Source organism: Canis lupus, chromosome 6 (genome assembly GCF_011100685.1).
Source record: "Canis lupus familiaris isolate Mischka breed German Shepherd chromosome 6, alternate assembly UU_Cfam_GSD_1.0, whole genome shotgun sequence".
NCBI classification, from domain to species: domain Eukaryota; kingdom Metazoa; phylum Chordata; class Mammalia; order Carnivora; family Canidae; genus Canis; species Canis lupus.
In genome coordinates this window covers 33,663,964-33,682,778 of record NC_049227.1, presented here as the reverse complement: position 1 = coordinate 33,682,778, position 18,815 = coordinate 33,663,964, and the positions used below count along the sequence as shown (strand labels likewise).

The 18,815-nt window shown below is 54.5% G+C and overlaps 2 protein-coding genes across 6 annotated transcripts in view; one reads left to right on the top strand and one right to left on the bottom strand.

The window, feature by feature from the left end:
• ABAT (4-aminobutyrate aminotransferase) overlaps positions 1-4,286 on the top strand; it is an 85,567-nt gene extending 81,281 nt beyond the window's left edge. For all 3 annotated transcript variants that reach the window (XM_038540409.1, XM_038540411.1, XM_038540410.1), the window contains exon 16: positions 1,016-4,286. In XM_038540409.1, the coding sequence (XP_038396337.1) occupies positions 1,016-1,137 (122 nt within the window). In that variant the 3' untranslated portion in view covers positions 1,138-4,286. The remainder of the gene's footprint in view (positions 1-1,015) is intronic.
• A 7,967-nt stretch (positions 4,287-12,253) lies between these two features.
• Positions 12,254-18,781, bottom strand: TMEM186 (transmembrane protein 186). 3 transcript variants are annotated; one of them, XM_038540426.1, is made up of 2 exons: positions 18,631-18,781; positions 12,254-14,869 (listed from the first exon to the last, which is right to left on the bottom strand). In XM_038540426.1, exons 1-2 carry the CDS (start codon positions 18,631-18,633, stop codon positions 14,231-14,233), a joined length of 642 nt encoding a protein of 213 aa, XP_038396354.1. In that variant the 5' UTR covers positions 18,634-18,781; the 3' UTR covers positions 12,254-14,230. The 3 variants fall into 3 exon arrangements, with proteins under 3 accessions (XP_038396354.1, XP_038396352.1, XP_038396353.1); XM_038540424.1 differs by lacking the exon at positions 18,631-18,781 and adding an exon at positions 16,227-18,204; XM_038540425.1 differs by lacking the exon at positions 18,631-18,781 and adding an exon at positions 16,043-16,154.
• Positions 18,782-18,815: the final 34 nt, after the last annotated feature.

Below are 18,815 nucleotides of genomic sequence, written 5' to 3'. Positions count from 1 at the left end.
AGGTCACCTGGTGACAGCGCTGCTCGGGGCGCCTTGGGGCACGGGCCAGCAGGGGGTGCCTGGGGCTGAAAACAGTCCGGGTGCTCTTTCTCAAAAGAAGGGAAAGAGGCCGCCGGGATGTCCTTACACACTCACTCCGTAGCTATTCTCGGAGCCGGTGAGTTGCAGCAACACGGGAGAGAACTGAGACAGGAGTGAACTAGACCATCAGGGCCCTTCCTTCAAGGAGCTTCTGGCCTAGCAGGCGGGGATGGGGGAGACAGCATCCCTAAACCACCGGCTGCAGGTCCCAGCAAGGAGGACGGGGTAGGATGGAGAATTGGGGCGGGGGGGGGGGGGGGCTCAAAGCCAGGAAATCAGGAGAGGCTTCCTTGAGGAGGAGGCAGAAGCGTGTGCAGTTGTCTGAGGCCCAACAGAGCCCCTGGAGACCGGGAAGCCTCTAGAACAGAGGGTGAAGAGGGGTTGCCAGGTGCACATCACCGTGGCCTGTGGAGCCCGTCCAAGAGGCTGGGCTCCTCCCTGGGCTGGGGGGAGCAGAGGGGGAGGCTCAGTGGGGTCGGAGTGTGTGGGCAGAGGGCCCGAGGTGGGTCAGGCCCAGACGGGCCCTTTGTGTCTCAGGATCCCCGAGGGGCAGGGCTAACCCACCTCCTTCTTAAAGTGAGGAAGTGGGTTTTGCAGGTGCTGTGAGGCCTCGACCAGGGCACCCAGCCAGTCAGTGCGGAAGCCTCTGGACCCCAAATCAGCAGACCTGGCCCCCCTGGGGACAGCCCGGCCCCCGCACCTGCTCCCTGCCCTGCCTGCCTGCCCTTCTGTCCTTTCCCTGTTTGCTTCTGGCTCGGGGGGGGGGGGGGGGGGGGGGGGGGGGGGGGGGGGGGGGGCAGCAGCAGCGGGGCAGCAGTGCAGGCATGTGAGGTGGGAGGCGGGAGGGAGAGAAAGAGAGCCTGCTGGGCAGGCGGGTGGAGGGAGTGTGGCTCTGCGCCCCCCCCCGCTGACCCCCTCCTGCCTCTGCTTTCAGGCGTGGTGTTGGGAGGCTGCGGGGACAAATCCATTCGATTCCGCCCCACTCTGGTCTTCAGGGATCACCACGCACACCTGTTCCTCAATATTTTCAGCGACATCTTAGCAGACTTCAAGTAAAGAAGCCATTTCCACTACGCAATGAGAAAGCCCCGATCTCAACTGTTGTCAAATTGATTAGTTTGCCTAATTCATGTCTTCACTTAAAGTATCAGAGGCGAATGCGTAAACTGAAGGGTTCTTCGTGGGGAGGGGATGTTCGTGGTGGCTTGGGGGGGAGGGGGGGAGGGGCTGGTTTTGATTTTCCTCCCTGCAGAGCCAATGATGCACATTGGTCTAAGCCCAGAAATTCTTGCGTGAGCCCTGGACGTCGTCTTAGGCAGGGGCCGTGAGGGTCCTGTGGCCACGGATCTGCCGGCCTTGACCCCCCCACGGTTTCTTTGGAAGCCAGGCAAGGGAATGACAGCTGCTCCTGGGACTGGGGGCTGGGACCTGTGGGTTCCAGTCCCCCCTCAAGTGCCATATTCTGTGATGGAGGATGCTGGCCCCCCTCACCCTATGCAGACAGATGTGCTGTCCCCTGCCTGCCCGGCCTTGGAGCCCTGAGCAGGTCCCATGCACGGTTCAGTGAAGGACAGGTCAGATGGCACGCAGGCAGGACAGCAAGGACAGCAGGCTTGAGCTTGCAGTGTGTGGAGGGGCCCTGTGGCCTCCCTACGATGGGGCCGCTCCGCTCCGTGCAGCTGGGGATCCTCTAAACTGTGAATTCTGTCCTGGGTGGGGCTTTGCCTCGAAGCATCTCCAGGTGCCATCGGTGGCACTTCTTACCACCCTCCGTTCCCCAAACACTGTCCCCTCTGTGACCGGTCATCCCAGGCCTCGGGGTGGGGGGCACAGCCTGAGCATCCACAGGGACACGCAGGAGCCAAAAGGTCGGAAGCACAAGCCAGTTGCCCGGAGCGGAAGCCCAGGGCCTGGGGCAGCAGGGCCACCTCCTCCTGCGTCCCCGGGCATCTGGGGTCTGACTTGTAGACCCCACGCCCGGGGGCACTGTCTCTAACTTCTCCTCCACCTCTGCTCCACCTGTGAGCAGCCCCGCAGGATGGCAAAGCTGTGCGCAGCTCCTCCATCGCAGGGAATCCGCCTCTGAACTAGATTTCTTCTCGAGGGAAGCACTGTGCGTGCAGGCGCCAGAGCTCCGCGCAGAATAAAGATCGCCTGTTGGTCCAAGGTGGTCTCCTTGTACTTGCCACCCACCCCGCGTGAGAGGTCTGCCCGACGTAAAGGGTAGGTAGATTACCAGGCAGATGAGGGCTACGTGCTTAGTTGGACTGGTGCTGAGGCTAAGGGGCCTCTTGTGGAGGCAAGACATTCCTGAAACCGAGGTGACCCCAGACGCTCCTAAAAAGAGCATCTGGTTGTCCCACAGCAACGGACTGGTGTTCGGTGGGCGGACTCGGGAAGCCTGGCTGCCCTCCCTGCCCGATAGGAAGCGCTCCATCCCCAGGTGTGTGGCCGGCCGCCTCGGGGGTGGACATACCAAGGTTTTCAGTCCAGTACTTTGCTCTCCTAATAACTAATCATCCAAAGACCTCAAGCTGGTGGTGGTTGTCTTGTTGTCTCTCTTTCTTTTCTGCTTCCACCCTCCAGCAGACTCGGTCATTGACCTATTTCTGTAGAGAATGAAAGGCACCGGCACGTCTAACAGGCACGGTCAGAGCCATGGGCTGTGTGCGCTGTGCATCTCGCAGTCCACGCTAGCCGCCGCTGTTAAGAAGAACTCTGGTCTTGGGCAAGGCTGTCCGGGCGCGCTGTCCCCCTCTCTGTGCACGGTGTCGCTCGTTCGTATACCCATCCGTTTACTCTCACTCCTTCATGGAACTTTCGTCAAGCCCCTGCTCCACCCCGGGCCCAGGGCTAAGTACTAGGAGTACAAGGGGAAACGCAGCATAGTCCCTGCTCTCAAGGGACTCCCGTGTCACTGGGGAAGACAGACCCTTAAGCCAGCAATCAAAGCCGAGCAGCAAGTGCTGTAACAGACGTGGGGGAAGACAGGGAAATCAGACGGAGTGCCAGTCAGGGTCAGGAGGCTTCAGGGAGACAGTAGCACTTGAGCAGGCTTTTTTGTAGAATGAGCAAGAGTTCTCCAAGCAGACGAGGCAAGGAGGAGGCGGAGGAGTGTCGCAGAGACAGGAACAGCACGTTCACAGACACATCAGTCCACGGTCTCCCACCTTTCACTGGGGTTCCAGACCCCACAGGCAATATCCCAAGATTCCAAGGCCTTATTCAACAAACAAGCCAGATGCAAACCAAACCATAATTCATTTATTGGCATAAGTATGCTTTCTCTGGAGAACCCTAGCGCTGGATGCAGACGCTCGGTTAAAGGTTCCCAGAGTCTGACAGGTTTGCAAGCCCGGCCGCAACCAGAAACTCCGCTCTCTTCGGTGGAGGGAGTGGGCTATACATATTTTGTTCTCTCCCACGGGGCCAGCGTAGAGGAATAACATCGTTTCACCTGGAAAGTCATTTCCAGACTTACTCCTTACCAAGGGAAGTTACTTCTCGTGAAACTTTTTAAGCCATTTATCAACACACTCTCGTTGGCTCAGGGCATAACAGGAGTTCCCGAGGCATCCTCTCTTGGGGGGTGGGGGTCAAGCTGGAAGAACTTCAAGGCAAGGAACTCTCAGCCGGGCTCAAGCCTGTAGGGGGAGAGGTGGGTGAGGCGGGGAGCCCAGCCGACAGCTTGCCGCCTGGGGCCGGGCCCGCGGAGAGCTTCTGTGGCCGACGGTCTGGGAACGGAATCCATCTCCATCCGTGCCATAGACTTCAGTAACTATCTCTAGCAAGTCTTGTCACTTTTCCAGAAAACAAGGTCCTGTAATAGCAAGTCTTAGCACATCCTCACTTTTATTATAAATGGGTGTTTTTTTATAATTTTTACTGACACTCAGTAACCATGCAAAATTGTGCACAACATTAATATACCTGTATATCTGTACCTATCTCTACACACACACACACACACACACACACACACACACACACATCGGCTCATGGTAGAGAACCACAGCTAGGGAGTACCGCCGACTTACGCATTCAAAGTGAACTTGTTTACAGTATTCTGGTGACAGTGCCAATACATGATAAAGAAATTAACATGTCACAATGTAACTGATGACCATACGCACAATTCCGTGAATTAAATCTGTTTCCTGTGTTAATCGGTATTCTTAAATTAAAAAAAAAATTTATAACGGAAACATCTGCACGAATGTGACCTCTTTGGGGTTGGAAACAGTTTCCTTAAGTGATTGTCTGGCAAGTACGTATTCAGTACCTATTACAGACCTCTGAGGGATGTCCTGGGGGATTCGTCGGCCTGCACAAGCCTGCCTCGGGCTCAGGAAGCACCGTGAGGCCACAAATTTCACAGGAGCTTGTTGAGGACTTACCATGTGACAGGGGCCCAGGGGTGGATGAGGCGTGGTCCCTGGGCTCAGCTCATCCTCTGGCGGGACAGAGGTCACAGCACCCCACAGGGACCGGAGTACGGGCGGACCCCGGATGCTGTGGAGGCACCAAGAAGAGGCCCCAGGTCGGGGTGGAAGTTCCATCTCCAGGGTCGAGCGGGAACTGTGAGTGACTCTGAGGAGGGATGGAAGGCAGTGCAGACCAAGAGCAAAGCTAACCGGAGGCACGAAGGCAGGGTGAGGGCAGGGCACTCAATGGTGTCATCACAGAGAGACCACAAGAGCCAGAGACCAGACCGAAGAAACGGGCAGGACTCGGCCCCAAAGGCCTTCTGCGCCCTGCCTAGAGGCCTGGCGTTCCCACGCTCTGGTGCAGGAGCTGCAGGTTCGGAGCAGGGGGTCACCCAACACGCTGAGCACTCCTGTGAAGTGACAGGGAGGCCAGTCAGGAAGCGACGACAGTCAAGGTGACGTGGCGGCCCGACCTGGAAGCGGGGTCATGGGCTCCTGCCTCACCGGTCACCCCCGCGCTGCGTCAGTGACTGTGGGTGGCTCTGACTCTTCTCACCTGTAAAATGCATGGTGTGGATCATGTGGTTTTGCAGGTTCCTCCCCCATCCCGGACACTCAGCACGTCTATAAAGGAATAATCTCGGAAGGCAAGATTTACCATCAAACATATTTTTCAAATAATCACATAGAGTAACGGGAGTTATCATTTGGTGAGCATCTGCTCTGTGCCAGAGTATTCTGCGGGGGCTTTATAATTTTCATGACAAACGCACGAGCTATGTACTTGTATGCTTGTTTCTAAGATGAGGAAACAAGGTCAGAGAGGTTGGGGGAACTGCCCCAAATCACACAGCTTGGAAGCCAGGATTTGAAACAGAGATGTATGTATGAAGGATGGTATATTAGTTAAACAAATGTGTGTGGCCGCCTTGGGATCGGGTGAGGAGAGGCACTGTCCCGCACTCCAGGACCTTCGTCTCGGCCAGCCTAGCTGCCAGCCCGGCCACCAGCCTTGGAAAGTCAACCTGAACCGGTCAGTGTTGCTGTGAGCTCCTAATGTACCTTCCTTTTTCTTCTTCTTCTTTGTTTAAAGATTTTATTTATTTATTTGACAGAGAGAGGGAGCAAGCACGAGTGGGGAGGAGGGGCAGAGGGAGAGGGAGAAGTGGGCTCCCCAAGGAGCAGGGAGCCCGTGACTCGGGGCTCGGTCCCAGGACCCCAGGACCATGACCTGAGCCGAAGGCAGACGCTTCACCGCCTGAGCCCCCCAGGCACCCCTTCCCTAAGGCGGGTGGTGGAAGGCATCAAAACGTCAAGGTTAGAAGCAGACTCTGTTTTCTACTTACTGTTCTGCTTCCTTGCCAGGGAGGGAGGGCGCTGCAGGGGAATGACCTGACTCGGCTGCTTTCTAGCTGGGTGACCCCCAGCAAGTCACTTCACCCCTCTGAACCTCTTCTGCCAAATGAGGTCGCTGCTAGTGAGGCACACTAGGACTCAGCAAGTGCTTCCCTGGACCAAGCGTGATTCTAAGTGTGTCCCCAGAAGTCAGGCGGTCCTCCCAGGCACCCTCGGGGGGGGGCCGTGGCCATCGCTGCTTCCCGGACAAAGGACCCAGGGCATGAGAAACCTCTAACCGGGCACAGTTACCAGGTGGCAGGACACACAGTGTGTCGCATACGGCTCTGAAGAATGATATGTTTCCGTCACCATCTAAAGGTCCCGCTCATGGATATTAAATCTATTTCCCGAAGCGGATACAGGCCCAACGGAGTCCCGGAGTGGATCTCAGCTGTTAATCAGCAAAACGGATGTTTTGTCCCCAGAGTTGGTTCAAACACGGCCTCGTGGCCGGGGCCCTGCCTGGTGAATCGGGCCCGATTTTATAGTTGAATGCCACAGGATCAAAACAAGGCCATAAAAGCTGGACTCTGCCTGGGGTTCAAAGGGACCCTGTTGCTTTCCATCTGGGGACTCCAGTCCTGAAGTCACAAAGCAGCAGTGAAAGGACAGCTCGCACCCCTAGCAGTTCAGCCCAGACCGCACCCCCCAGCCAAGCCCCCCAAGTCAGCTCTGGGAGTGCGGTAAACACGGCCACCGAGTGGCGCGTACCAGGCCCCGTGACACGGAGGTCTTATCTTTGTAGCCAGGGCACTAGGACACCAGCTGTGAGATGTCCCCTCGCCACGGCCTGGGGGTCGGTCTGCTCAGGTGGCTACCACAGGACGACACTGAGGGCCTACCAGCCCCTGGCGCGCTCCCCAGGCACACACTGCCACCGGCCCCCACGCACAGAGGGCAGGGAGAGACCGAATAGGGAGGCACCCCCGCAGGGGGTGGCAGGGCAGCAAGCTGGGGGCCTCAACTGGGGTGGCCGCAGGAGGGATGCGACCCACACCCGCCTACCAGAACCTGAAGAGCTGATGCAGGGCCGTAACCAGGTTAGTGGTGGCCACTGGTGATGGGTCAGGGCTGCGTCCTCGGGTGGCTCCAGAAACACAGAAGTCAAGCGACACCAACACACACACCAAGGCCAGGGGACGGGGAGGAGCCCCTGACTGCCCGGGGCCAGTTCGAGGGTCAGTGGGCCAGCTTGCCCTCCAAGGCCCCCCCCACCCCAGAGGCTGGCGGCTTAGACAGTGAACATGTATTTCTCACGGTTCCGGAGGCTGGAGGGCCATGGTCAGGTTCTCAGTGAGGACGTCTTCCTCGTTATGTCCTCATATGGCCTTCCTGGGGGGGGCAGAGACAGAGAGCCCCTGTAAGGGCCCTAAGCCCATCATGGGGACCCTAGTCACCTCCCTAAGGCCCCACCTCCAAACCCCCTCACACTGGGAGTTATGGTTTCTTTTTTTAATTTTTTAAAGATTTTATTTATTTATTCATGAGAGACACAGGCAGAGGGAGAAGCAGGCTCCCTACAGGGAGCCCGATGCGGGACTCAATCCTGAGACTCCAGGATCACGCCCTGGGACAAAGGTGGCACTAAACCGCTGAGCCACCCGGGGATCCCCCCCCCTTTTATTTTTTGAGTTATGGTTTCAACATATGAATTTTCCGAGGGCCTATACACCTTTCTGTCCATAGCAAGCACCATACGGACAGTGGCATGGTGCAGTCCACCCCCTGCCCTGCAGCCCAGGGCCCGGAGCCGCCCAGAGTCCAGGGGGTCTCAGCAGACAGGCAGGAAAACCACTCTAGAAGGGACAGACATGACTGTCACCAGTCTCCACAACTGAATGCTTCCCGATGTCAGCTCAGCTTCGGAGGCCAGGATGGGAATTCGTGGTAGAGAAACTTTTCACCCTGAAAGTTGACGTGAAAGGGATCTTGTCTTTCACTGCATGTTTCTTCATTTGTTAAGATGGACAACACGCTCCTCGTGAAAACGTAAAACCAGTATTAGGTTATAAAGTTGACCGTGGACGCCTTCCCTCCAACCCATCCACCACCCCCCCCCCCCCGTCCGTAACCACTGTGAACCAATTAGAATCTACGGGGTTTGTACAAACACAAAAATAAGACCACACGAAACTATACTGTTCTATGACTTGTTTGTCCACTTAATCACTACCCTACGCTTGGTTATCTTTCCGCATCAACAGATAGAGTTCAACCCCATTCTTTTCTTTTTAGACGTATTTATTTTAGCGAGAGCATGTGCACGTGGTGGGGAGGGGCAGCAGGAGAGAGACACTCAGGCTCCCCGCTGAGCGCAGCCTATCTCGGGGCTCCATCCCATGACCCGGAGATCACGACCTGAGCCGAAACTAAGAGTTGGACACTTAACGGACTGAGCCGCCAGGGCGCCCCTCGACCTCACCCTTTTTAAGGGCTGTGTAATATTCCATCCCATGGCTCCACCAACACTTATTCACCCGTGCTGCCTACTAACAAAAACTCAGTTTACTTCCACTTTTGTCATTGCTATTCGTTTGTTTTCCTATTAGAGACATTCAGTGAGCATCCTCATAGGTCTGCTTGGGGTTTTTTTAAGTACTTATTTAAGACCAACTTAGCAACCGAGCTAGTGAGAGCACGAGGAGAGAGGAGAGGGAGAAGCAGGCTCCCCGCTGAGCAGGGAGCCCAACTGGGGCTCCATCCCAGGACCAGGTCAGGGATCCCAGGTCAGGGATCATGACCTGAGCTGAAGGCAGACGCTTAACCGACTGAGCCACCCGGGCACCCCATTTGGGTATTTCTATTAGATCACTATTTTGGAATTGTCGTCTAAGTGGGGGAATCACCAATATATCCACCACCTGAATCAAAGGACCCCTTGCATCTCCTGAGAAGCTGATTTATCATCTGCTGTGTGGCTTTCAGGAGGGTAAATAAATCTCAGTGATTCTCAAAAGTTGGGGTGCCTTGGAATTACCTGGGAATCATAAAAATACAGATACGCAGACAGCCCGGGTGGCTTGGCGGTTCAGTGCAGCCTTCGGCCCAGGGCCTGATCCTGGAGTCCCGGGATCAAGTCCCACGTCGGGCTCCCTGCATGGAGCCTGCTTCTCCCTCCGCCTGTGTCTCTGCCTCTCTCTGTGTGTCTCTCATAAATAAATAAATAAAATCTTAAAAAAAAAAATACAGATAGCCTGGCATCTACTAGAGTGCGCAGGGGCGGGGACCGGTGGGTTTCGTTGACTTTGCTGGTGTCGATTCAGGGGAGTTTGGACGGCTCCAGGGTTCGGCCGCCCATGTGCTGCAGGAGCCCGGCGGTGGTGGAGGTGCCCAGGGATCTGGGCCGCCAGCTCGCGAGGAAGGGGATGGAGCGATGCCTTTGCTGTGTGTGCCCTCTGCTGGTCCTGTGTGAGCAGACCACACACGGAAACCCAGGCTCTTTGGGGCCAAGGCTGGTGAGAACGGGGCTCCCACCTCCAGTGCGGCGACGACGCTCCAGGGCAGCGCCGGTCAACCCAGGCCACACGTGGGAATCGCCAGGGGAGCCCTGACAATGGCAACGCCTGGTCACGGGCCCGCACAAGGATATTTTTTTTAAAGATTTTATTTATTTATTCATGAGAAACAGAGAGAGAGAGAGAGAGAGAGAGAGAGAGAGGCAGAGACACAGGCAGAGGAAGAAGCAGGCTCCATGCAGGGAGCCCGATGTGGGACTTGATCCCGGGACCCCAGGACCAGGCCCCAGGCCGAAGGCGGCGCCAAACCGCTAAGGCACCTGGGCTGCCCCACAAGGATATTTTTAAAAAGCTCTCCAGGTGATTCTGCACGCGGATCCAAGAGCTGAGAACCACTTCTTTGGGGAAAAAAAAAAGTTGGCCCAGGAACACGAGGTCCCCGAAGGCAGGAGTTGACTCTGCTGTTTTCTGCCCTGATGGTCTATTTCTGAAATTCCCAGCCTGGCTGCACTTCAGAATCGGCTTCACACTTGTCAGAAAGACAGATTCTGGGGACCCATCCAGACAGAACTAGAATCTCCAGGGCCGAGGTTCACGCAGTCGCTAGCTTACAGCTAGACCAGCCCCAGGGGTTATCCAAGTTCACTCCTGTCTTTAATGAGGTCCGAGTCCAATAATTAATACCTTTTAAGACTTTTGATAGTAAAGACTATCTTTGGGGAAGGAGGTTCACAGTCACGGAAGGAGCTGGCAAGCAGATGAGGGAACCCTATGAAAAAAACCCCACAGCCACACGGAACTGCTATATAACAGACTTCTCTGTACAATGAAATCTTCACTACGTCTTGAGCATGAATAATAAGCCCCCTTACACCGGGGAAGAAACTGGAGAGACAGAGTCCTATGCAGACATCTAGGCAGAGAGACTGTCTCTGCCTGGACGTGGTCAAGGGCAGAGTCGTGGAGAAGGGAAGACAGCTGGGGTACGGGTGGGACCAGACCACGTTAGGCCTTGTTGGCCATGGTAAGGACTTCAGTTTTGGGTTTTTGTGTTTTTTTAAAGACCTTGTTTATTTATTTGCCACACACAGAAACAATGAGAGCACAAGCAGGGGGAGCAGCAGAGGGAGAGGGAGAGGGGGAAGCAGCCCCTCCCTGCTGTGCAGGGAGCCCAAAGACGAGGGACTGGATCCCGGGACCCTGAGATCATGACCTGAGACGAAGGCAGACGCTTCACTGGCTGAGTCACCCAGGCACCCCAGGACTTCAGTTTTTACAGCAGTGATGTGGTTTTTTTTTTTTAGGATCACTTTGGTGATCTCAGGGTCCTGAGATGGAGCTCTGCATTGGGGCACCATACTCAGTGGGGAATCTGCTTGGGGATTGTCTCTCCCTCTCCTGCTCACACTTCCTCAATCTCTAAATAAAACAAATAAACGCTAAAAAAAAAAAACAAAAAAACAAACAAAAAAAAACACACAGGATCACTTTGGCTGCTGTGAGAACAGACTCTAGAAGGGGAAGGATCATGGAGGCAGCAGGGCGCAACAACCCAGAGAAGCCGTGAGGGCGATGTGGATCAGAACAGCAGGGGTGCACAGGTGAGAGGTGGCCAGCTTCTGGTCGTATTTTGAGTCAGCCCAAACAAGAAGGCAACGGAACCACATGCCGTTTCCCCTGAAGAGTGAGCCGGTGCTCCCGAAAGGGGTCGAGGCCCCCCAGGACGCCCAGGCTCTGGGTCAGGGCTCCATGAGTGTTCTTCTGCATGCAGAGCCCTTACATCTGGGAAAACCAGATAGTGGGTGGTTGGTGCCCAATGTCCCCAGACACCTGAGGAACACAACCACACACTCCCCAGACTAGGGTCTCCAACCACTGGAATCAAATCCATGAACCTCCGACCTCACGTCTGCATCTTTACTACAACGGAGTACAAATTACCAAGCGCTGATTCTTCTTCGGGGCACCTGGGCGGCTCAATTAAGGAAGCGTCTGCCTTCAGCTCAGTTCACGATCCCACAGTCCTGGAATCGAGCCCCACATTGAGCTCCCTGCTCAGCAGGGAGCCTGCTTCTCCCTCTTCCCCCACACCCCAATAAAAAATAAAATCTTTAAAAATAAAAATTAAAGCTCCCACAATTCCTCTCCCCGTTCTTGCCTTTCTCTGACCCTGCAGGCTTTCCCCAGGTGTTAGGATCAAATCCAGGCCCACCCCCAGCAGGCACACCCGGCTCTTGCTCGTCTCTGCCCCCCACCCCACAGCTCCCGGTCACCGAAGTCCCCCATACACTGGTTCACGTCCGTCCTCCCTCCCCCAGACTCCCCCAAAGCCCCCTCTTCATGGCCGGTGCTGAGCAGGGCCTGGCATGAGAGATTTGCGCAGAATGAAGGGCTGATCTGGAAACTTGCAGGAACAGACGGTCTTGTGTTATGGGCTTTACTCACGTCTGTGAAATGGAATAAATTAACTACAGAAACCTAACTTCTTTCGTGTTAGTGACTTTTCCCAAAATGCCATGTTGTGTCTAGGGAGAAGGCTCTCTTCATATACTTGATATGCCACTTTTTTTTTTTTTAGGGAGGGAGGGCGGTGTGTGTGTGTGGGGGGGAATAGGGTAGCAGAGAGGCAGGGAGAGGCAGGCAGGCTCCACGCCCAGTGTGAGGCCTGACCCGGGCTCCACCCCACGACCCTGAGATCATGACCTGGGCCAAAATCGGGAGCTTAACCCAGAGCCCCCCAGGCGCCCCATGATAGGCCACATTCTTTTGTAACAATGGGGGGAAAACGGAAGCGACTTACACAGTCAAGGTTAAGGGAGCAGCTGCATCCACTCCGTGGAGTATTTTGCAATTCCTGAATTTGTTTCTACGTAGATTATTTAAATGAAAAAATTCAAATAATTACCTGCACCTTTTATTTCAGGTAAGGTACACTGCCTGTTTTCCCCAATTCTACAGAGATCTAATGGACATTCAACACTGTATCAACGTGCACAAGGACTTGTGTTTGCATTTGTGTGTGTTGCACAGGGATTACTACAACATGGTTAGTTCACAGCAGGCATGTCACATAGTAACAAGATTTTTTCCCCTGTGACAGAATATTTTTAATGGTTTACAACTAAGACAGTCACATGTTACGTGCAGCAAAACAACCCAAACGGTTCCAGGGACAGGACATTGCTGTTTTTAGGGAAGCCTGGCCGTGCAGGGAGACCCCGCTGCACACCCATGAGGATGGCTGTCATCCAGAACGACGTGGAGAAACTGGAACCTGCATGCATTGCTGGAGGGACATAAATTCACACAGCCACTGGGGAAGTTCAGCAGCTCCTCGGAAAGGTAAACCTAGAGTTTCTGTATGATCCAATAATTGCACTTCTCACACTTGAAGGAACCGAAAGCAGGGACTCAGATTTCCGTCCACCAGTGTTGACAGGAACGTTACTCACAATCCAAATGTCCAGGGCAGCCCGGGTGGCTCAGCTGTTTGGCGCCGCCTTTGGCCCGGGGCCTGATCCTGGGGTCCCAGGATCAAGTCCTACATCGGGCTCCCTGCATGGAGCCTGCTTCTCCCTCTGCCTGCTGTGTCTCTGCCTCTCTGTGTGTGTCTCCCATGAATAAATAAATAAAATCTTAAAAAAAAAAATCCAAATTGTCCATCAATGGATAAACAAAATACGGTCTACACGTACATTCTTCAGCCCCAGAAAGGGACGAAGCTCTCCTACACGCTACGGCATGGATGCACCATGAGGCCAGAAAGTCAGCTGAGGGAAGCCGGACATAAAAGACCACAGAGTGTAGGATTCCATGTACAGGAAATGCCCAGAATAAGCAAATCCAGAGACAGAAAACGAGTGAGTGGTTACAGGGGCCAGCCGGAGGGTGAAATGGGGAGCGATGTTTAATGGGCACAGAGTTCCTCCAAGAGAGGATGAGGGAGTTCTGGAGATGGGACAGAGGAGGTGGCCGCACCACGTCGTTATGTACTTTAACGCCACTGAACCGTATGCTGAAAGGTGGTTACGGGGATAGATACATTTACACTATGCATATTTTACCACAATAAAAAAAGCCTGGAAGTCCGTCCACACAACAAAACATTTAGTTACTGACTTCTGGGTGGCCGAAGTATAAAGATCAGGTCCTCCTTCCGCTTTACTCCGTCAGAGGGCATAACAAACACGTAGGAGTGACTGCAGGGAAGGGCAGCGCATACAGTAAGCTGCAGTTTATAACATAATGCACCAGAACACGGTTCGTCTCGTCTATTGGACCGCAAAGCCCAGCGACAGGAGGGCCCCCAGGCGTGGGGGGGCAGGGCGTGCTCACAGGGTGACACCCGTCCCAGGGGCTGTGCGGTCACCATCTGGGCAGTTCCTTCCCAGCCCTGAGGGGAAATCCCCACCGGCAGCCTGGAAGCCTGGCACCACACCGACCTTGACAGTGACTGTACTCTCACTCCCAGCCCGTGAGACAGGCAGCCTTTCCCTTTCAAGGATGCAGACTCGACAGCCTGCCCCGGGACAGGGGGATGAGCGCTCACAGCACCCGAGTGTTCTCAACCCAACCTCCGGGCCCCCACCGCACCTCCCCGCCTTCTGGTTCACTGCGTGAACCGACACCGCTTCCTGCAAGAACTGGCCGTTAGCAGAAACTTCTCCCACGACCTGGCTCCATGTCCCAGGCAAGCGTGAGATGAATTTGCACTAAGGACCTCTCCTAAACCCGACTACTCGTTCCTGCCCCATGAACCTCCGCATCCCAGAAACAAGGCTCTGGAGGCCCTGACAAAGCCTTCAGCTGCCTGACCCCGATCTTCGGCCTCACCCACACCCTCAGCCGTCCTGCCGGAGATCCGGCAGCTCATTTGGGGGTGTCCAGTGTCCCAAACACCCGTGTGAAACGCTCTCTGTCCAAGACACGTCCGTAGCGCAGAGTGAGGTAGAAGGTCTGCTTCCCACTGTACTGCTGGATACGCATAAACAGCTCCTGGGGCCGGTCGCTGGTCTCTGTCATGGGCACCACATCAGCCACGGGCCAGTCCGTGTCCTGCCGCCGGCCCCAGAAGGTCAGGTGGGCCACCCGCAGCACGGTGCCCGCCTCGTTCACATACAGGATGCCCACCAGCCTCCGGAAGAAATGGCTCATCCAGCAGAGCATGGCCAGGGCGAAGCCAGCTATCCCGCCCGCAAAGTACAGGGAGCTGAGGGTCATGAGGCCGTGCGAGTACCAGTAGAAGCCAGGCGGCAGGGCCAGCAGCGTCAGCGCCGTCTGTGCCACCTTCAGCCGGGACAAGTACCCAAAGGTTCTGATAGCATCAAACCGGTAGATGATCTGGAATTTCTCTGCCTCCGTGCCTGCTGCCTTCTCCTTCAGGGTGGGGGCCCTGCTCCCCAGCCACCTCCCAGGATCCTGCCCGGTGCGGCACCACAGCCCGCAGATAGGCCTTCGCCATGCTGCTGCTGGGCCTGGCAACCGTGGCACAGCTCGGAGGAGGGCAGCCTGGAAGGGAGAGAGACCATTGCTTTTTTGAAACTCAACCATGAGAATTGCAACATAAAACATCTGCAGAGCATCCTACCTAGAGGTTCCTGCCAATCCTGTGAGGCTACTACTATTGCCAGAGACACAGGGAAAGATGCTTTAAGCTCGTGTGATCTTCACACAAGCGGTGCCAGACAGGTACCCCTACAGTTGACCCTTGAACAATGCAGGGGCTTTCGGACACCAGCCCCCCACGCAGTCAAAAATCCACATGTAACCTTCCACTCCTCAAAAACTCAACTACTAATAGCACAGTGTTGACCAGGAGCCTTACTGGTAAGTCAAATAACACGTATTTTTTGTTACATGTATTTTATACTGTATTTTTACAATAAAGTCAACTAGAGAAAAGCATGTGATTTTAAAAATCAAGGTAGACAATCAACGGGTGGCTCAGCCATTGATTGTCTACCTTTGGCTCAGGGAGTGATCCCAGGGTCCCAGGATCAAGTCCCACATCGGGCTCCCTGCAAGGAGCCTGCTTCTCCCTCTGCCTGTGTCTCTGCCTCTCTGTGTGTCTCTGATGAAAAAATATATAAAATCTTAAAAAACACAAAAATCAAAACCATAAGTACCTTTACAGTACTTCACTGTATTATCGACACCATTAAGTTTACCTTGTTTACCAGATGAACTATCAGTAGCTACGTTGTCTTATGCACAACATATAAGACACTGTGGATAGTATACACGTTACTAACACTAGACACAAAAAAAGAAAGATAATAAGAAAGGGAGATTTCTATTTATTTGTAAGGACAATGATTCATGGATTGTAACAGAGAAGCAGTAATAGGGTTGCTTTATGGCAGCCTAACGTAATCGATAATACTGTTTCCCAGGAGCCTCGCCTGTATGTACACTAATGAATGAATCATCCTTATAAAAGTTTTATGGCACACAGGGTTACAGTCACTCATAATACAGTATCAGAAACACTGTTCTTTAAAGAAAAAAACCACTTAGCTGTGATGATAGTCTGATATGCATTTTCTCCAATTATAGGAGGGGAGAGAGGGGGGCGGGAGGAGGGAGGGGGTGAGGGGCACGCGTCAGGGCAATGTAAATCTTTGAAAGCAAAGTTACCAAACCGTAAGAAGACACGGCGTTTTTATATTAAATACCACTCACCTTCGCCTCTGAGGCTAGGCTACCCATTTCCAAAGGAGTCTTGCACATGATGTTGTACAGGATGAAGACCCAGGGGGGGGGGGGGGGAAGGGGGGACAAGTTCTTGCCGCACAGGGACTAGATTTTCACGTGAAGACACACACGGAATAAGCAAGTTTAACTGTGCGGCACGAGGACTACTTACTACGTGGAAGCGGATCAGCGGGAAGGCCTTCATCCTCCTCACCATCTCCCGGCTGAGTAGGCTGAGGACCGGGAGGCAGAGGGGCTGGCCCTGGGGTCGCAGGGGTGGGACAGGTGGAGGAGGCTGAAGGGCAGGCAGGAGAGGCAGGCACGCTTGGGGTAACTTTACAGAAATACATTGTAATCTCGTCTGACTTTTCTGCTTTTTCATTTCTCTGAAGATGATTCTATAGGGTACCCATCCCTCTTCCACCATCTGCTTTAGTCTCAGTGCCCGTATCACAGAAGGGTCCATGTCGGAAAAGAAGTCGAAAGCCGTCTTGAATAATCGAAACCCTTCTGCCAGGTTTTCTGATGTCAACTTGTTTTCCGCCCCTGCGTCTTCTACACCCCCCTCACCTGGCCCTGGTCCACAAGCTCTCATCTCCACCGAGGCGCCCTCAGTGAATCCCTCTGGCGTGGTGTCTATGGGTTCTTGAGGTGGGAACTCATTGGTGGCCTCTTGGTTGGCAGAAGCTGCTTCTCCTGCTACCGGACATTTTTTAAGCCAAACCTCTTTCTAAAATTATCAAACCATCCTTTGCTGGCATTAAACTCTCCAGCTTTAGTTCCTTCACTTTCCTCTTGCTTTAAGTTGTCATACAGCAACTTCGCTTTCTCTTGAATCATATTAGAGTCTATAGGGATGCCTTTCTCATAGCAATCCTGCACCCACATAAAAGCAGCATTTTCAGTACGAGATAAAAAAAAGCGTCTCGCAAAAAGTGCAAGGTTTTCGCGCCTGCGGGCGTGGCTGCCTCGACGGCTTCCCGGATTTCTTTGACAATGGCTCTTACGCTGGATTCGTTTATCTTGAAATGATGGGCAACAGCAGCCGCAGACTTTAATTTACGGTACATATCGAGCAATTTGACTTTTGCTTATAACGTCACGACTTTTCTCTGCTTCTTGGGAGCACTTCCAGAATCACGAGCAGCGTTTCGTGTGGGTCCATGGTGTTATTCAAGGTTTACGGTATTGCACTAAACACCATGAAAAATATGCGAGAACCACGGGATCACTTCTGCCATTCAAATTGACTGGCGACAAACTGCTTGCGTGGAGACGATGAGCAGCGCACACCGTTTTAAGCTCATACGACACCTGGGCTCACCAACAGGGGGTGGCTGTGGGATTATTACAGTAGAACGGGGCGTCCTGTCGTTTAATTTTATGCAGTCAGGATTTATGACTGCATCTCTGTTTGTTTTCCTCGACTGTGAGTGATGCCGTGCACAGTCTCTAAGTGTCTCTGTGCGTTTTGATGAACTTTTTATAACAAACTTGTGCATACTGTATGGCAGCAAATAACAAACTAGTGTCTACATGTATTTTAGGCACTTGTGACATACCTAGCTTTTTATTTTTATAGTGTTTCTAGGCTATGCCGTTGGTCTGGCTGGTTTTTCAAATTGCTGCAAATCTCCAAAATATCTTCCTTCCAATGTATTTATTTTCAACAATCCGGGCAGCCGGGGTGGCTCAACGGTTTGGCACTGCCTTTGGCCCAGGGCGCGATCCTGGAGTCCCGGGATCGAGTCCCACATTGGGCTCCCTGCATGGAGCCTGCTTCTCCCTCTGCCTGTGCCTCTGCCTCTCTCTCTCTGGGTCTCATGAATAAATAAATACAATCTTTAAAAAAAAAAAAAAAAAAAGCAATCCACATAGAAGTGGGCCCACAGGACGCAACCCCGTATTGTTCACGGGTCAAGGGTACTTCCACTTTACCAGAGGAGGTTATGCACAGAGAAGGTGAGAGGTTTACCCAAAGACACACAGCCAGCGAGCGGGGCAGGGGCTGGCTCTCAGACCGGCCCCCTTCTCCGCAGGCAGCTCCAAGAGGCACAGGAGAGGTGGCAGGGCCGGCGTCCATCCGGCAAATACCTGGGGGCCGACTCCGGGCTGGGCCCCGGATGCACAAGGCCGTGGGAACGTCCTCCCCGCACGAACCTCTGCGACACCTGTCGTGAGTCCTCCTCGGTTCTCCGTCCGGTGAGAGCATCCTCGTGGCGGCTGAGCGGGAGCGCTGCCTTCCAGGCCCGGCTGGGGAAGGGCGGGGGCGGGAGGCGCCAACCCACCGCACGAGGGCTGCGTCCGGCGCGCGGCTCCCCACCCGGGCTGCGAGGCCCGCCGCCCTGGGGCCCGGCCCCGGCTCCCACGGTCCCCGGCGGGGGCTCCCGGGGCCTCCCCAAGCCAGACGCGCTTTCGAAGGCAGACGGGCGGGCGGGCGGGCGCGGCAAGCCTCAACCCCCGCCGGAGCCCGCCCACGCGCGGACTCTCCGAATCAGAACTCCAGGACTCCCCCTGCCCCCCGCCACCCCGAGAGCGCACCGCCCCCCGGCAGTTCCCGCCACGCGCCCTCTTACCATGGCCGCGCGGACGCCGCCGGAAGTGAACCCCCTCTTGCCCCGGAACGTCTAAGGGCGCCTAGCTCGGCCGTAATAGGACGCCGGGTGGGCGCGCGTTGCATCCTGGGACTTGTGGTTCCGAGAGGCTCTCCGGCGCGAGTCCCCGGCACTGTGGGAGGAGGAGAAAAAAAAAAAAAAAAAAT